At 37.4% G+C, this 18,939-nt stretch overlaps 1 protein-coding gene across 1 annotated transcript; it reads right to left on the bottom strand.

Annotated features, from left to right (window-relative positions):
• Positions 1-245: 245 nt before the first annotated feature.
• On the bottom strand, positions 246-6,466 carry LOC149028777 (isopentenyl-diphosphate Delta-isomerase I-like). Its single transcript, XM_089139013.1, has 6 exons — positions 5,839-6,466; positions 4,490-4,545; positions 2,770-2,861; positions 1,085-1,187; positions 863-1,000; positions 246-751 (listed from the first exon to the last, which is right to left on the bottom strand). The coding sequence occupies exons 1-6, from the start codon at positions 6,171-6,173 to the stop codon at positions 498-500; spliced, it is 978 nt and encodes a 325-aa protein (XP_088995139.1). The 5' UTR covers positions 6,174-6,466; the 3' UTR covers positions 246-497.
• Between the last annotated feature and the right edge of the window lie 12,473 nt (positions 6,467-18,939).

Here is an 18,939-nt window from a genome sequence, read left to right as displayed (position 1 = left end):
AAGCTATCTTCTGGATCCGGTTCACTCGGAAGTGAGTCGGTTCCCTGCGTCTCGACCGGGGTCGAGGGTTAAACCGAGTATGAACCCGGTTCAATCATATTTCCTCCGTATCACTGAGATTGTGCTTTCACAGTCGTAAGACACACGAACCCAAGTAGAGGACCCTGCAGGGGGTAAATAAATTTTGTTTGATCCGAGATTAAGGTAACTGGGTGAAGCAATGGAGATAAAGATTATAGGAGGCATAAGTAGAATTTCACATAACCCTAGTGGTCTTACCAATGGAGCAACCCTGCGATTATATGTAAATTACACACAACAAAGAATAAAAACCATCAGCCATCTAAAACCAACGGCAGAGATTACAAACTCTTTGTTCCTAAATAAAACACTAAAAAGTACCAGAACAACATGGCCAGACTAGAGATAGAACTTGCTGGGCAACCAGCCTATCAATTCATTATAGTACTATACTGTTATATAAGGTTAATAAACCTCTAATAGAGCTTATATATTGTCTCCATGTCAATTGCTTGCTCCAGGGTCCCCTTCTCAACGTGATCCCACCATTTGAACAGAAAGTTGTCCACCACAAGCCGGAACCAGGGAGACAGCTTCAGCCCTTCCTCACCTGTATCGGCTTTCTGCAAAAGCTCTTTCAGCTCATCACGATTAACATAACGAACAGCAGCAACTTCATCAGGGTTAGGATTCACAGCAACATCCTTCACAATGAAGAGAAGGTAGTCAACTGTTGCAAATAAAACAACAGATGAGAGGCCACCAGTCAAATTAGTTAAACCAGATGCATATTGTGCCCAAAATTAAGAGCATTTATGATCAATCAAGTTGGCATCATTACGTTCATGTTCGCCCCATTTCCCATCTGATGGAGCTTTGTACAGTATCCTGCCAAGGGGAGTTAAGTCATCCATGGGTACATCAGAGGCAGCAATGCCCAGTTCGTCAAATAGTTTCCTTTGAGCAGCATTACGGACTCCTGCTCAGAAACCAAGCACAAATCCTCTAAGGATTGATTTGCAAACAGAAAACAAAATTAGGACAGTGCAAGAGAAATACATACCGAGATGGTTTTCCTCAATCAGCTCTGACTCGCGATAGAGAGGATGACTACAGCAGGTGTTTGTCCAAACTAAGGGAAATGTAACCTTTGTAGCTGACCGTTGCTGTATAGGAAAAAAAAAATTAAGACCAAATTATTACCAATTACATTCACTTTCTATATGCATTTCAAGACTTGTGATTTTAATACATTTTTTAAACAGAATAGAATTTAGTTCAGCACTTCAGATTCTCCAATAATAGTAGGAAACTTTGTCTCATGAAGCTCAAGGCATTTGGGTGGGGATTTCAATTATTAAAGAAAATCAAATTTTACACCCACTGAAATTGATTCTATTACAAACGTTCTCTTGTACCTAACACTGTTAGTTTTCAATATAAAAAGACATATTTGCCGCTACTGAATCTACTTATAGGTTAGAGAAAAAATAAAAAGCAAACAAAAAAATAGTTGACTGCTTCAAGAGGAAGGAGAAGAGACTGATGGCATCCTCATAGCAAGCAGCGTGATATATAGCAGACATGACAGAGACTGCTGGACAGATGGTGGCAGAGGCACTGTCTAGGTCACCTGTCTGGATGAGGGATTGGACTCTATTGTAAAGGTTTAGGCGGGGCCAATAAGTGCAGAGGTGGAATCAGGGAGATAGGGAGCATTGGGGGCAGGGGCGCTTGGGTCACGACAGAGGGTGTGGAGCGGGGGTTTGATGCAGAGGCAGCACCTGTGGTGGCGACGGTCAGCTGCTGCCTCCTTTGTGGAGGAAAAGGCAAAGAGAGTGAGAGGAGAGTAGGTGGTGATTTTGCTGGGGCGGAGAATAAAAATGGTGGAGGTGGAGGTGGAAGACAAATAAGCAGTGAGGTTAGGAGTGAGAGGAGATAATCATTTGAGTGATCTAAGAAAGATTAATGATACAACACCTAACCGATTATCCCTTATGCTCCAAGAAGCAATTCCAAATGAAAAAGAAGCAATGCAAACTCTAATAACTGAAAAAACAGTGATATATCTGGATGCTTATGAAAAATGAAATTGGAAGCAAATTTACCCAGTCAGGAACAAGATAAGCAGTAGTAGCCTATTTGTTGATAAATTGACAATGGAGTTAATAAAGCAGATATTATTAACTGGATTTTGTACAGATTATGGAGACATAGAGATGGCTCAGTGTGTAATGAAGATGACGTTGAAGCTCAGCGCAAATACAAGAAAGAAGTTGTAAACCCCTGGGAAGAGTGGAAGAACTTGTAACACTGAAAGAATGGAGGACAGAAAAAACCGGGGCTAAAACCCTCCCAAAGAGGATAGCTCTAAGAAAAGGGCATTGGATAAAGAAATAGGTCCAATTAATCTGATCATGCTACTCTGCATAAAGTGATCAAACTAGATGCTGATCCAATTCTCACAGTTTGGATCCTGAAGATTCAAACATATAGTACAATATAGATCATAAGAGAGCATAAAGTAGATATCGAACACAAAGTGATCAATGAACTGATGAGATTTTGGCCATAAATAGAGATACACTTTAGTATAATGTGATGATTACAAAAAAGTGCAAAAATAAGGAAAAGAATTGACAAAATGAGGAAAGAAAATAATAAATAAAATGATGACAGCTCAGATTTAAAATCATGTTAAGTAACTGTTTCAGAACCTGGAAAATCATTTTTAAATGAATGAATTACCTGAAGCAGCAATTCATACTTGGAATTAAATAAAAATAAACTAAATGCCCGATGAAGCAAATTCTCAGACTCGATCTTTTCCATCAAATGACCTGCACAAACAGAGCAGTGCAATGATGATCCATACCAAGCAATGTTCAACAAGAAGGAAAAAATCAGCATCATCCAGGCATATATGAAAACACATGCTTGTGTCCAAGTACAAGGTATAATTTACAGCTCTGAGAAATTCGATATCAGATTGACATAAGGATGTTCTTGCAACCAGAAAATAAGCAACTGTTGCAAGATCTATAATTTAAACAAATTCAAGCATGGAAACCAGACTAATTTACAGCCCATATCAGTAACTAATAATTTGAACCAGTTCACTTTCATTTTAAATTAGCACCTTAAATAAGTAGTATAGAGGCAATTAAAAATACCCCATAATGTTATAGAAGGCATGGTTAACAGTTTAGATTCAGTGACATTTATCCAGAAACACCACAATCTACATTTAGTAGCAAAATTAGAAACTGCCGCATATATGGTGAACAAGCAATGACATGAGATATGATTGCCTCACAAACATAGAAGTACGCAACCCACCAAGAACCAAATAATTTATAGCATTTCAAAGGTTCTTATGGTCATCTTTACAATAATGCAGAGACAACATCAAGTAGAATCACATGATAAAGGTTTTAGTGATGTTTATCCAGAAACAGCACTATAGATCTACATTCAGAGGCAATTATAGAACACACCATGATCGATGGTGAACTAGCTACATTACAATGTCGGAGAGTATACTTCATGTCAGCAGTTAAAACATGAAATTATGACTGCCTCACGAACATAAAAGTGCAACAACCCACCAAGAAACAGAAAGATTATGGTATCTAGTGGATTTTGTTGGTCCTCTTTGTAGTAGTTGAGTGAAGATCAAGCAGAATCATATGATAAAGAAGCACAAAATTAATACTGTTAACTGCAACATTTTAAGAAACATTAATGCATAATAGAGATTGTCAACATATCTAAGCATGAGATTCAAGTTACTGAGCTTTAAATGCCAAAATACCAAAGCAAACAAATTTTCCTTAAATAAAAGAGAGAGAATCAATGGATAACAATGAAATTTAATAGGATATCTACAAGGACAACTTTTGGCGTGGAGTACAAAGCCTAGTGATCTGGTGTAATTTCAGAGGTTGGTGATCCTCTTGCAAAGAAGGGATGTTGCGATTCAAATTATAATTCAATGTCTGCGAATAAGAGATAAATAACTGCATACACGTACAACACCATATAGAAGTTACACAGCCATGCCCAACCACTTGTTTGACTACCAAATACTAAGGTCCTGCATTTAACGAGGAGCCGCTGGCCCACTGTGTACCCATGCTTTTACCATGCCCTGTGACCAGAACTTGAATAACAACTGTCCACCAGAAATACCGTGCTATGAGGTGAAACGTCTAACCATATAATCATGTGCTATAATAGACCCACTATGCCAGGACTGTGCATGAAACCAAGCATGGGAGTCCAAACAAGCTAACCAGCTAACAACGTATACATGCTTTGAACAGTAAATTAGATTATTAGGATTCATGACAGTGCACAGCACACGGCTTCTGAAAAAGTATAAATCAGGGAAGGGGGAGGATTTATGTAACAAAACACCACTAGATTTTGTCCAACACATAAACAAACAACAAAAGTTCTCACTTACAATTATACTTTGAGTCATGTCCCACAACTTTATCATTTGCATCCACTAAAATGCATCTGCAGATAACCACAGAAACAAAAAAAAAATACATTAGCACCTTTCATGATGTCAAATAATAGGGTGCAAGAATTGTAAGTAGATGCCACCTTAGCATTATCAAAGTGGTTCTCTGATTGAACTCGACAGTGAACCTCTTTCTCAGAGAAAAGTATCATCAATCAAATCTGCATATGTTTTCCTCTTAGGCCTATTTAAAAGGAAATGGTTGCAATTAACACTACCCATCACAGTTGTCAAGGGGACATGGTGAGGCCAGGCGATTGAGGACAACGAAAACCAAGGCATCTAGGAAACACCAGGACGCCTTGACCCAAAGAATGGGCTAGTCGCCCGATGCCTTGACAACTACGATACCACATATTTCTTAGCATTAAATACCTACACCAACTCTGCCAATGTTTGCTGCCGGTAATGGAGGAGGGTTGGTGTGGTTGACAGCCGACACCAAAATATACCCTGCCAAACCCTTTTACATGGAAGTACACCCCTAGTAAGTTACAGAACATCAATAATACTTGCCATAGTTATTCTTGCGTACAATCATGCATATTTACACAGAAGTTCAAGTGGTCATATGCATGTAATTAGTCCGTACCAGAAATCATGCCTTCTAAATGCTTGCTTGATAAAAGCAGTAAAATCAAATGACATGCATTTTGAACACAAATAATAGAATTTGTAAATTCATTGTCCACATTAATATTAGCCTCAACGCAAAATAACAGCCCCATTCCAAATGAAGGATTCCAGATATGGAGCTAATATTTCTCAAGTAACAACTCTTGTATATCTCTAAGGCAGCAGATCCCAACAAGTCAGGACGTATTCTTAGTGAACTAAACAGAGTGGAATAAACAAAAATTGCTAGGTAACATTAAGTTGCCAACATAACCCACCCCAAACCCCATCCCAAAAACAATAAAATGAGTAATCAATCACTATAAAAACTGGCTGTGACTTGTGAGAGACAAAAAACGCAAACCAAACAAAATAATAAAATAAAATCAGAAAGTAATCACTGCAAGAACGGGTCAAACCACACAGAATCTACGGTGCATGAACATCATCTCCGCCCCCTTTCCAACCCCAAAGATCTCTTGTCGAGAAACCAACCGAGAAACCGAACAGACGATTAACCAAACAATGAAATCCAAGGAGTCTAACGAAAATAAGACTGATCAGTAGAATTCAAATTACCCATTTGCCAATTCATTTCAATCAAATCAAGCGAATCAGTCGTCACTAAGAAAACAAAAAGAAAAAATTCCAATCAGGGAAATAAAACTTACTCATCCTCAAACATGAGGCGCCTCTGAACGGCATCCATGGCAGAGTCAGTGACACCAGCCATCTTCGTCGAAGGAGCTGTGGAGGCTTTGGCAATAACGGAAAAAGAAGAAGAAGAAGAAGAGTTGAAACGGGCAGTAAGAGACGGAAAAGAGAGAGGAAAAGAATCTCTTATATAGCCGGTTTTGTGAGATCGTTCTGAGGATGATAAGGAACTATTAAACAACTGATTGCGGTTACAAGGAATTGGGATTGAAACGTCCAGAGCTCGAGCAGCACTTGCTGCACTTGCTCGACTTCTTAGGCTCAACAGAGGAGACGTTACAGAAACTGACATAACTGGGCTCACTGGCCTAAGCCCTGATAAAAGTTTACAACGCCCGCAAATCCCTCTTTGCCACTCCAGATTCCAGATACCGGACCACTTTCCGTTTCTGTACTGTCTTTAAGCTATACCGTAACGATCTTCCCGGATTCTTCCAAACGCCTGCTACCTGACACCACACGCGAACTGCTTTCCTTCTCTATTCAGTCTATTGTCTTTAATAATCAATACCCAAATGATCTTCCCATCTACTGCTACTCTCTTGAATCCGGTTCCTTAATGTGGTGCATTTGCGTTTGTCTAATTTGTTACAGTCAGTTTTCTGTCATTTTCAGCTAGTATGATCAACTTTCCACCTAATTTGAATATTTTATTTTTTATTTTTATGAACACAATCAAAAGTTCAAAAAATAAGGTTATCATTATTTTCTTATATACCTAAAAAATTCTGATTTTTCCTTTATGTTTCTTTTTTCATCTTGTTCATTGTATTTTTTTCCCAATTATCTTAACTGTTGTCGTTACTTGAATTCTTGTATTTGACTTCGAAAATAAACCCGCACCAACATATTTTGGGGTGGGCGATCTAAATAATCTATTTTATGAGATTTATGATGGAAGCAGAAGACTTGGGCTACGACTTGACCAAACTCATCCTGACGAAGTCAATCCATTTACGTAATTAAATTCTATAAATATGTACCATTTTTAGTTCCCCAAAAAAACAATCGATGATAACTTGGTTCATTGAATAAGTACTTGGGCAAAAGAACTAGTTTAGTGTAAGCCATAGATGAAGATAATATTGCAAGCCGACAAAGGAAGGCAGCGGCCACTGTTAGCTTTTAATTTCTTCTTATACCATAGTCATTAGTCTATAGTTTAGTTTACTTTCAAGTCCACCATTAACGGACTCCACAAGTTTCTATTGCCTTCTCCCAAAAGGCATCAAAGTCCTTTGATACACCGAGGCAGAAAGAACAGAGATTGTTTGATCAAATTAGTTGGATCATTCTAAGGCCCTAGCACGCTTGCGCAACCCAAATTATGTTTTTGAGTGAAATATTTTTGGCCCGCCCGTGGGACCTTAGCTAGAATGGTAACTAGGCGAATGGCAAGAATAGAAGAAGAGAAAAGTCCTTCTCCACCAAATGGGTCAGAGAGGTGAGCCCAACGAAGTGATTTGTGAGGACCCCTCTACAAATGGCATTTCAATAGAGAAAATGTTTAGAACAATGTGCTAAGGGCTAGTAGAGTCAAGACAAGACAGTGAGCATTACAAGTGTTTGGGATAAGACTCCAACGCATAAAGGAGTCCATGCCACAATCTCAACAGGTGGAGACAATGGCAGGGTCAAATACTCAAGTGCCAGGAATCATCCCAAGCTAGAGTATCAACATGTGTATGATAATCCAATGGCATAGTCTACCAGGTAACCAAATCAAGTAAATTATCAAACACATCCACCACGAGTGGTCACTAGGGCAAATGCAGTCCTGATCAAGCCAAGTTAGTTACCGGACTTACGAAGTGCAGGAGGCCGTTATAGTGGCCACAATGTGCCTCCAGCAAACCCATTTCACAATTGGTGGCAAATGGTAGAGATCAATACCACCCATTGTGAACCCCTTTCTATAGAGGGGTGTCCCCTTTGGGGGGAAGGGTGACCGACTTGATTTCCAGCCACAAGAAGGGCAATTTCCTATTCCAATTGAACAAGAAGATTCAGTTGATTGAACACCAAATTAACCCTACTTGCAAGCCAATGATGAGCCAAGTGTATAGAGAGACTCACCCCAAGCATTTGAGCAGATTGACATAGGACGGAACTTTAAAATCTCAGAGTTAACTAAGTTTTCAAGGAAATACAACATGTTCACAGTAGAGCATGTTGCAAATTTTACAAGGGCCTTCTTGAGGCGATGACGTCATGAAACTTAGGTTGTTCCCTATTTCCATGAAAGGGAATTGCTTTCACTTGGTACTGCAACTTGCCTACCAAATCCATGTTTAATTGGCAAGACATGGAAGATAAGTTCCATGCACAGTTATATGCGGCTTGGTTTACATAAGTAACTCAACGCATCTTCAACAAGCCTCAAATGAGCTTGCCAAGAGATTCATCTCACAATTCAAAGCATTAAGGTGCAAATGCACTTTGGCGATGCCCTAGAGTGAGTTCGTGGCAAAAGCCTCGGACAAATTAAATTTGGACTTGAGGAAACGGTTTATCATTTAATGGTTTATTGACCTATAGTTATTATCTCAAGCTATGAGTTACAAGTACTTGTTGAGGGAAAAGGAATAGAGGAAAGCCTTTTCTACTAGGACCTACTATTAGAATCAGAGACCGAGAGATTGCTTGAATCTCAAAATCATAATCCACTCTATTACATTGATTGTGATGACTATTGAAGTTAGTTTAGCCAGCCTTGTGGGTGAAATATCATTTACCCACAAGTACCTATCACTGTCTGTGGACAAAGGCAAAAGTGTTGAAACATCTAAAACCACAGAACAAAAATTTTCTTTTGACACTTCCAAGACTGATTTTTTATCATTTTTTGAAGGAAGGACAAATTAACAAAGTGAGGAGCATAAGATTCCCTCAATCTCACCGTTGAAAGGAGAACGATACTGTAAGTGGTATAACTCACACACATACCATTGATCTCTGTGTGTGTGTGTGTGTCTTCGTGAAATGCTTTATAGAAAGCAATTGCAGATGGAAAACTGAAAATTCCCAAATAAAGGGAAAGGGGCGGTGCTGGTGGATAAGGATCCATTCCCTATAGTCACCATGGCAAACATGCGATTCAAGAAGAATGTGAGGCCGGTACCACATACAAGGGTAATGACACCAATTTAGCAAAGAAAGTAGAGTGGAAGCAGTATGGTAGTAAAGACCGAAGGTAGCTTCGAGAAGCAACTTCTTTGGTATAATTATAACAACAACAACAAGCCTTGTCCCAACTAAATGGGGTCAGCTATATGGATTCTTGTCTTCTAATCAACTCTATTTAAGACCATAGTAAATATAAAGCCTAAGCAATGCATATCTTTCTTAACACTTGTTTTAATGCCAGCTTAGGTTTGCCCCTAGCTCTTCTCATTCCTTCAATCTAAATTAAATCAATTCTTTGTACATGGAAAATACAAACCTCAGTTGAACGTGACTGTGCTACCTCAAACAACTTTCTCGAAGCTTGTCACCTATCAGAGCTACTCCTAGACCAACTTTAATAAGATCATTTATTATCTTATCCTTCCTAGATTTGCTACTCATCCATCTTAACATCCTCATTTCAGCAAAACTAAGCTTATCTATACAATACTTCTTAACAACCTAATAGTTTGTACTATACATATAATTGGTCATACAATAGTCCTATAGAAATTTCCATTGAGCTTTAAAGGAATATGTCGATTACACAAGACACCGAACACAACTCTCCTCATCCACCCTATTTTAGTTCTTTGGGAAACATCATCCTCTATATTACTTTTTTTTCATTTATGATTAAGCCAATATCTAAAACAATCACTTTGAGAAATCTCCTTCTCATCAAGTTTCATGGCTTCATCAAGACCAAGGTTATAAAACTAAATATTATGTTTTCATTTTACTTAGTTTAAAGCCTTTCGATTCCAAAGTTGCTCTCCATGATTCAAACTTTGTCTTGATGTAAGAGCAAAATAGCCCAATGCCCCCACATGAGTTCTCCTGTCCAAAGTTATTGGGCGACCCACCATCTTGCAATTGATAATAGAATTTTTTTTCATGCCACTACTCCGTTGGATTATCTGATAAACAAACCCAAACTAACTAAAATCTGGCTTCCAAAGAAGATACATGTGAGTCAACCTTAAAGGGGCTCCGACACGTAATTCTTTTCAATTGTCAATCCATTAGAAGATTCAATAAACTAACCCAAACTAACTTTTCAACTGTCATTCTGATTCCCGATCTAAAAAATGACTTAACACTTTCCCAAATAATGCTGAAAATAGGGGCCATAAACTTCCACATTTCATGAACATCCTTTCGCGCCACATCCATCAACGTGTGATTGAAATCAGATATCCCAATTAACGCAAATTTTTAAAGAATGCGTTGTTCCCTGTAGGCTGACTGAGGGATGACAACATTCCTAAATTTTCCTGCATGAGTTGGATCCGGAAGACTATCCACTGAAAAAGTTCGATCATCCCTTAACAACCCTTGCATAGGTCATTTTCCTAATTGGTGCTTCAGTAGCCTATTTATCACCACCTTCCCCTATTGGAGCAACTGTTGGAAAAGCCTCCCTAATCCAAGTAGCATTCTTCTCCCCAGTATCTTGTTCTCTCTCCTCTTTCAGCATCAATCTAGTTATCCTCTCGTTAATAATCTACATTAACCCCTGTTAATATTTCCCAATTATTCTTGGGGTTTTACCAAAAGAAAAAATATATATATTCATGAGCTTGACGGAATCAAGATTGGTGAGGTTATTTATAAAATAAAATATTGATAACTTATTTTCTATTTCTGGGCCCTTGAGAAAGTATTAATTGCTTTAGAATCACCCATAAATAAATATAATTCACGTGGATAGCACCAAAATCAAATAATAAAATATAAAATATTTCATCACGTTTAACAGTCATCTCTCCTTGATCACGTGTGCTGCCCCATCCAGAAGTTAGGCTGTATTCTATTAAAAAATTTATTGGACTTAGTCCAAGTGTCCAATTACCATTTACTTGTTAAAGTGGGTCATTAGCAAGTCAAAAATACTTTTTTTTTTTTTTTTTTAATATCTTAAGAGAAGATATTATAATGACCCCAAAAAAATTGCTTATGATGTAAACTTCGTACTTATCAAAAGAATTACTCAAATTCAATTGTGTTATAAAATAAAGAAGATATATTGAATACAAAGAAGAAAGACAAGATGAATTCAACGCTTCTATTGAGTTATTCATTACATATTTATAATAGAACTAGCATATTCTCTAATATGGAAATATCAGAAGTCTACAAAGAAATACAATATATAATTCTCACACACAATAAGATAATCTTGATATGGAATGATAGATTGCCGTCAAAGATAGAAGATGCATAAAATGTAAATATTGACTGTCAACATTGTATAATGAGATAACTGTGATCTTCGATAATATGGGAATGTGAATCATCAAGATTGCATCTTGAGGTAGTTGAGATCTTCAATTGGAAGTACAATCTCTTAGGAGGTAATGAATATTCATAAATAAATATTATTTATAACAAATTGATTTTTTTTTCAAAGTTCATTAATTTTCATTTGATTTTCAAAATGCACAGAGACAATTTTATTAATAAAGCATTTATTTATCTTTATTATGGATAAAAATGAATTGAATTTCCTTTTTTAAGAACATGTAACTTTATATTAGAGGGTAGAGGACTATTACATATATCATTAGATGTAGACTTTGTGGCTTGTATTTCCTCAAATGACACCTAGGTGAAGAAGACCAAAAGCCAAATTTGATCAAAATAGCATAGAAGTCTCACTTAACTAATGGCTTGGTGAATATATCAGTAAGTCGACGATGAGAAAGTGTTGGAATATGCTCTTAGAGCATAAGTGAATGAAAATCATTCATTATGGAGAGTTTACGGAAATAAGTGCATGAAATAACTATGGACTATTTGGTGTTTTATTTCCCAATGATAGTTCATGAATGAAGGGTTATGAGACTTTATATTTCCTAAGGAACTTCTCATTTTCCTAGCATTGTTCATGAATGGAGGGTTATGGGACCTTTTATTTCCCAATGAACTTCTCATTTCCCTAGCTTGTTTATAAATGACCAAAGCTCTTTATTTCTCAAACCAAATTCATTAAGTTTGGTTGTAAATGACAAGGACTTTTCATTTTTCAAGCTTGTTAATGAGACAAGACCTCCTCTATAAATTGGGATCCCCCCTTGATGAAGATGGATTTTTTGTTTTTGGGTTTTCTCTTTTGATTTAAGAATAGTGCTATGAGTGCTTTGAGGGTTTTTCTTAATGTTTCGTGAGTCTTGTCAATGGTTTGAGTAGTTTTTCAGTTTGAATCTTGCGGGGATAGAAGGAAGACACATATCAAGTTCACCGTAGTGGTCTACTTTGTGCTAAGTATACCGTTGTTCGTTATTATATCCTGGGAGACAAACGTCCATTAGATCCTCAAGCTCACATCGAAGGGGAGGAATTTGTTTTAAGGAAAGCGTCTAACATGCCTTGACAATTCTTCCTCTTTATTCTATTGCTTTCGGTTCATGTTCCATTTGGGTGTATTTCAATTTCCGTGTTAAATAGTATTGATATATTTTTTTATTGTTGTCTTCTAATTTCTTCTAATAATATCTAATTTCTCCTGATTTACTATCAATTTGGCCAACAATCTTAAAATAGATTTCAAATTTCAAATTTTGTTAGGTTGAAATATGAGAGATAACACAAGCGTGAGGCTCCTACGGCCTTGACTCAATCATTGGTGGTCTCAATTCCTGTGAATCACCATGAGAAACCTAAAAAGTTTGGAGGACTAAACTTTAAAACTTAGCAATAAAAGATGTTATTTTATTTAACAACTTTGAATTTTGCGAGATTCTTAAAAGAGGATCCTCCCACTGTCGGAAAGGGTGGGTCAAATGCTCAAACTGTTGACTCATGGAAACAATCTAATTTCCTATGCCGGAACTATGTTCTGAACAGCATGACTAATGCACTCTATAGTGTGTATAGCCTAAAGGGTTCCACCAAGGAACTTTGGGAGTCCTTAGACCATAAGTACAAATATGAGGATGTTGGTGCTAAAAAGTTCCTTGTGGGTCAGTCTTGAATTTCAAGATGATAGACTCAAAGACTGTGATGAGTCAAGTTCAAGAACTCCAAACGATCATCCACGAAATTCATGTTGAGGGAATGGCCATGAGTGAGTCTTTCCAGTAGCTACAATCATTGAGAAGCTACCCCCTGCATGGAAAGACTTCAAGACTATTTGAAGCACAAAAGGAAAGAGACGAATGTTGAAGATCTAATTGTCAGACTTCCGCATAGAAGAACACAATAAAGGCTTGGAGAGGAAGTTCTCCAACCTTGTTGTTGCCAAGGCCAATGTGGTGGAGCGTGGTGAAAGCTCCAAGAATAAGAAAGGTAAACACAAGTCAGGTTTCAATATGGGACCTAAAGGTGGAATCTCTAAGAAACCAATGTTCCAAGGAAAATGTTTTAATTGTGACAAGATGGGTCACAAATCGGCAAATTGTAGACTGCCAAAGAGGCACAAGAAGAAAGAGGCCAACTTGGTTGACAATGCCACATATGAATTGTCTTATATGAGTCTCTCTACGGTGGTATCTGAAGTCAACTTGATAGACTCAAATCCAAAGGAATGGTGGCTGAACACTAAAGCGACACACCATGTGTCACATCCTCCCAGCCGGTACCCTAACTGGCATACCCGAGAGTGTGATCCACAGCCCTAAAGATCAAGTTTAGGAACGATCATATCCATTTCGCACAATAACATAATCAAAAGCAAGAACAAATCATAATGTTCAAGTAATTTATAATAAAAGTCAAGAAAGGATCTCAGAATGATCACTAAGAATATCAGAGTGCGGAAAACAAGATACCAAACCAAAAGACAACTGAAGAGTACAGCGGAAATATACTCCACAACATATGCGGAAGGTAGATCGAAATCTAAGTAAACCTCTAAGCTAATACATGTAAGGTAAAAGATAAGTCTAAAAGAAACAAGAGAAATCTAATCCACATCTTCAGTCGGCTCTTCTTCATCTTCAGTCTTCATCTTCTTCACCTTGCCCTTCCTTATATGGACCGTCATCATATTTCAAACCTGCAGAGAAGTCTAACAAAAGATATGGTACAAAAGGAGTGAGTTTCGAAAGAAACCCAGTAAGGCAGTTAAATCCATAATAACATAAATAGCAGGATTTCAAAACAAACATAAATGCAATATGGTATGAGACAAACAATGAATGTATGAATCTAACTCTATGTATGCTGGTCTCTATTGGCAGACATGCTTTAAGTCATTGCACCGTACTTCTTTAGGAAGGTCTCATCACACAACGCCTTTTGGTAGTGGGTCCGGCATCCCTCGGGACATTCCATGGATGGGGGTTAAGTCACCTCTCTCTCACATCACTGGTCTAAGTACTGGCGCATGTCAGGGTAAAAGCCTAGCCAAATGCAAGTCTCCTACTCAGTTACATCAAGTCAGATCTAGATACGTCCATTCCTCGCCCCTGGCGATCCTTTTCGGTATCCTTCACACTAGAGTCCTCATAGTCCCTGACTACGGACTCATCAACCCTACTGGTTATCCACATATGGTAAACAGGAAGCTCTCACGTCCCCTCACCGGTTGGTTACCGGTCTTGAGCGCCCGTGAGCCCAAGTCTATCCTTATGCAACCCTCCAATAAATGGCCCCCACAATGTGATTCCTGTCCTCTCACGGGTTGGTTACCGGTCTTGAGCGCCCATGAATCCCCATTGCTACCACGGATCGTTCGGTCTCAATACCCCTCCGATTAGGGTCTGACATAACGGGGTATTCCTAGCCAAACACTACTAGACAGCCCTAGGTATGAAAACCAATAATTCAGGAAGGTGTCAATGGGCATCTTCGGAGAACATCCCATACTATTCCCTTCAATGTCCAAGAACAGAAGCGTCAAAAGGACACCTCTCCTTCCCGAACCATACTTAATCAATCACAATCACAAATCAATCATATCATGTACATTTACAGTATATAGAAAATATACCATAATAAGATCCATCTCATATACAGTTAACAATTAAAGACATTCATAAACTAAAGAAAGCAAGTAAACAATACAACTGTAATTGAAGTAAATACAGCAGTAATATATTCATAAAAGAATCTAATTATGGTAACAAATCCAAAAGATTCTAATATAAAAACTAAAATCACACAATCTATGCTATTATAGAAGTAACCATCCTTACCTTATATAACTTGAAGAGAATCTCCAAGGATCAAGGAGAATCTTCCCAAACTTGGCAAGAAGGTCCTAAACAAGTATATATATCATATTAGGAAAGAAACCTAGAAGGAAAGATATCAAAACATCCAAAACAGACCAAATCTGGAGTTGCTGTACTCATTGGTCGATTGGATTGGTCTACTGTCTCAGTCGACCAATCGGTCGACCAATGGAGACAGTGGCCTACAAAATCAGAGTTTTAAGAATAAAGAACCGAATTTGGTGGTTCAAAAAGGTACTAAACAAGGGGTAAACTACATTGGTAGTATCCTAACATATAGAGGACCTCAAAACACTAATCGAATCAAGTTTTCAAGTTACAAATTAGGAAACAAAAAGTTACCATAATTAGATTAATCATGGTTCTTGAAGAATTCAAGATACAAATCATAGACAAGAACAATAGGAGAATGAATCATTGATTTTGATAAAGATATCATGGAAGGCATACTTAGATCTTCAAGAAAATAGATCTAAGAACATAAATCTAAATAAGGAAACAAAACTTACCATAAATGTATTAGTCATGGTTCTTGGAGAAAGCATGGTATGATCAAGAAGAAAGAAGTAGAGATTGATAGGTTACAACTCTTGTAAAGAAAACACAGCGATTGACTACTAATATGATCAATAAAACAGATCTAAGGAGATCAGAATTTGAATTAAAAGATGAACGAAGACAAGATCATGATTTAGATCATGATTCCTTCAAAAGCTTGCAATGATCATGATTAAGATCATTGCATTAGCCATTAATCCTTAGGAAGATCATGAGGGATGAGTAGAGAGATGTTTGCAACAGAGAATGTAGCATCTTCTCTACTGTCTCAACCCAAAAAGGAAAGAAAAACAGAGATGGAGAAGAAGAAGAGAGTGTAGACATACCTTTGATGCAAGAGGAAGAAGATTACTTGAGTTCTTGCGAGGGATCAACCAAGGATGCAAGGAAATTGATTAGAATGGAGTTCTAACTCGTTCCAGAGGCTTAGGAGGCAGAGGAGACGAACTAATCCCGAGATTGGACTTAAATAGAGCAAGAAAGACCTAAATCTGGAAAACAGATCTCATTGGTCGATTGGATTGGTCTACTGGCCCAGTCGACCAATCAGTCGACCAATGGAGACAGCAAGGTACAGATTGCACTGTTTTGGTCATAACTTCTTCGTTTGAAGTCCGATTGATTCGAAATTTGAAAGGAAACTTCACACAAACATACTAAGACTATCTAGCATGAATTGGGCATCATCCATGGTCCAAAAATCAGTACTTTATAAATTGGGAACATGAGTTTCTAAATTGGAAACAACATGGTTCTCATAGCAAACTCACCATGGATTCAAGGGAAGAATTAGAGAGAACAAGGCTTCACTCTAATGTAATATCAAGAACATATCAGAGGCAAGAATAACTAAATAGAAAATCAAAAGAATACTAATCCTAGAATGAGAGGAATCAAAATTAGAAACTTACTAGAATGCTTATATCAATGATCAACATAGAAGGCTAAAATGGCTAGAAAGAAAGGGGAATTGATTCAAGGAGATGAAATACATTGGAACAGTAGTAAGGCTAAGATCAAACATGTTAAACATTAATTAGAAAAGAAGCTACAGTAGAATGATCATGCTGTCCAAAACTCAACCAAAATCAGTGAAGAATTGAGGAGATTCACCATGTGGTTTCAAGGAATGAATAAAGTGATTGGGGGTTCACTCTAAGACATAAAGAGATTAGAGAATAGGTAGCTATAGTAGTGTAACACCTTCTCCATAATCAAAACATCAAGATAGAACAGTAAGAAGAAGAAAAGAGAGAAGAAGGAGACAGAACACTGAAATCAAGGTCCAACTTCAAGATGTAACATTAAACTAACCTTTCTTCACCCAAAATAGATAGGGTGTCTTGGCTAGGTTTGGGCTGGATTTCACACCATGTTTGCTGTTATAGATTTGCTTTCTCTAATTTCACACCTGTGAATAATGGAGAAAAGTTATTTATGGGCAACTATGCAAATTCTAAAATCAAAGGTCAAGGAACTGTATTCTTAAGGATGACATCAAACAAGGAAGTGACGCTGCAAAATGTCCTTTATGTGCCTGATATCCGAAAGAAATTGATCTCTAGAACACTTCTAAGTCAACATGCATTCAAAATGGTTTTTTAATCTGAAAAGTTAGTTTTGACCAAACAAAGTGTTTATGTTGGGAAAGGGAATGTAAAAGATGGGATGCTGAAAATGAGTGTAATGGCTATCAAGCCAAAACCCATCAATGATAAAGAAAAGTCTTCCTCTTATATGCTTGATTCTTCTAACTTGTGGCATGGTAGACTAGGTCATGTTATTTTTTATACTCTGCATAGATTAATTAACGTGGACCACATACCCTCATTTAACATTGATCCCAATCATAAATGTGAAATTTGTATAAAGGCAAAACTAACTAGATCATCGTTCCAAACGATTAAAAGAAATATTGAACCACTTGATTTAATTCACAGTGATATTTGTGATTTGATTTGTTCAAACTCGAGGGGTTAACAAATATTTTATCACCTTCATCGATGATAGCACGAAATATTGATATGTGTATTTGCTTAAGAGCAAAGATGAGGCTATACAAAAATTTGTTTTATACAAGCAAGAAGTTGAAAACCTACTTAATAAGAAGATTAAGATAGTGAGAAGTAACCGTGGTGGTGAATATGTAGAACCACTTAGTGAATTTTGTGCACTTCATGGTATTATTCATGAAGTCACACCCCCTTATACTCAATCAAATGGAGGGGCTGAACGCAAAAATCATACATTGAAATAAATGATGAATACAATGTTGATAAGTTTTGGATTGCCACAAAACTTGTGGGGGAAGCCATTTTAGCGGCTAACTACCTTTTGAATAAGGTTCCTCGGAAGAAAGAGGATAAAACACCTTATGAATTGTGGAAAGGAAGAAAGCCTTCCTACAACTACTTAAAAGTGTGGGGGGGGGGTCTTGCCAAGGTATTGGCTCCAACACCTAAAAGAATGAAAATAGGTCCTAAAATGGTTGATTGTATTTTCATTGGCTATGCTCAAAATAGCAGTGCTTATCGGTTTCTTGTGTATGAATCTAAAAATTCCAAGATTCACAAGAATACGATAATAGAATCAAGGAAAGCTTCGTTCTTTGAACATGTATATCCTTGTAACTTCAAGGAAGATGGTCCAAGTAAACAACTGAGGCTGATGGAAGTAATGATTTGGTGTAAGATCTTTACTATGAATCAAAAGAGATAGAGGAAGAGCCTAGGAGAAGCAAAAGGGCAAGAATAGAAAAATCTTTTGGGCCAAATTTTTTGACTTACTTGTTAGAAGCTGAACCTCAAACATATAAAGAAGCTATGAGCTTGACCGAGGGTCCTTTATGGAAAGAAGCCATAAAGAGTGAGATCGATTCCATTATGCAAAATCATACTTGAGAGCTAGTGGACCTTCCTCCTGGAAGTAAACCACTAGGCTCCAAGTGGATCTTCAAACGAAAGATGAAAACAGACAGAACAATTGATAAGTATAAGGCTAGACTTGTAATAAAGGGTTACAAGCACCGAGAAGGTCATGACTACTTTGATAATTATTCTCCTGTGACAAGAATAACATCTATAAGGATGATATTAACAATTGTTGCATTGTGAGGTCTAGAAGTCCATCAAATGGACGTGAAGACTGCTTTTCTTA

This window comes from Hakea prostrata, chromosome 1, assembly GCF_041222555.1.
Source record: "Hakea prostrata isolate BN-2017 chromosome 1, UWA_Hpros_2, whole genome shotgun sequence".
NCBI lineage: Eukaryota > Viridiplantae > Streptophyta > Magnoliopsida > Proteales > Proteaceae > Hakea > Hakea prostrata.
This window is presented reverse-complemented; position numbering and strand designations above follow the sequence as displayed.

What these genes read in the sequence shown, in the direction of transcription:
- LOC149028777 (XM_089139013.1), bottom strand. Translation starts at nt 6,173, where the DNA reads ATGTCAGTTTCTGTAACGTCTCCTCTGTTGAGCCTAAGAAGTCGAGCA. An exon ending in ACATGACTCAAAGTATAATT is followed by an intron (nt 2,862 to 4,489) that starts GTAAGTGAGAAC and finishes CTGTTTGTGCAG; the next exon opens with GTCATTTGATGGAAAAGATC. An exon ending in AGTATGAATTGCTGCTTCAG is followed by an intron (nt 1,188 to 2,769) that starts GTAATTCATTCA and finishes TTTCCTATACAG; the next exon opens with CAACGGTCAGCTACAAAGGT.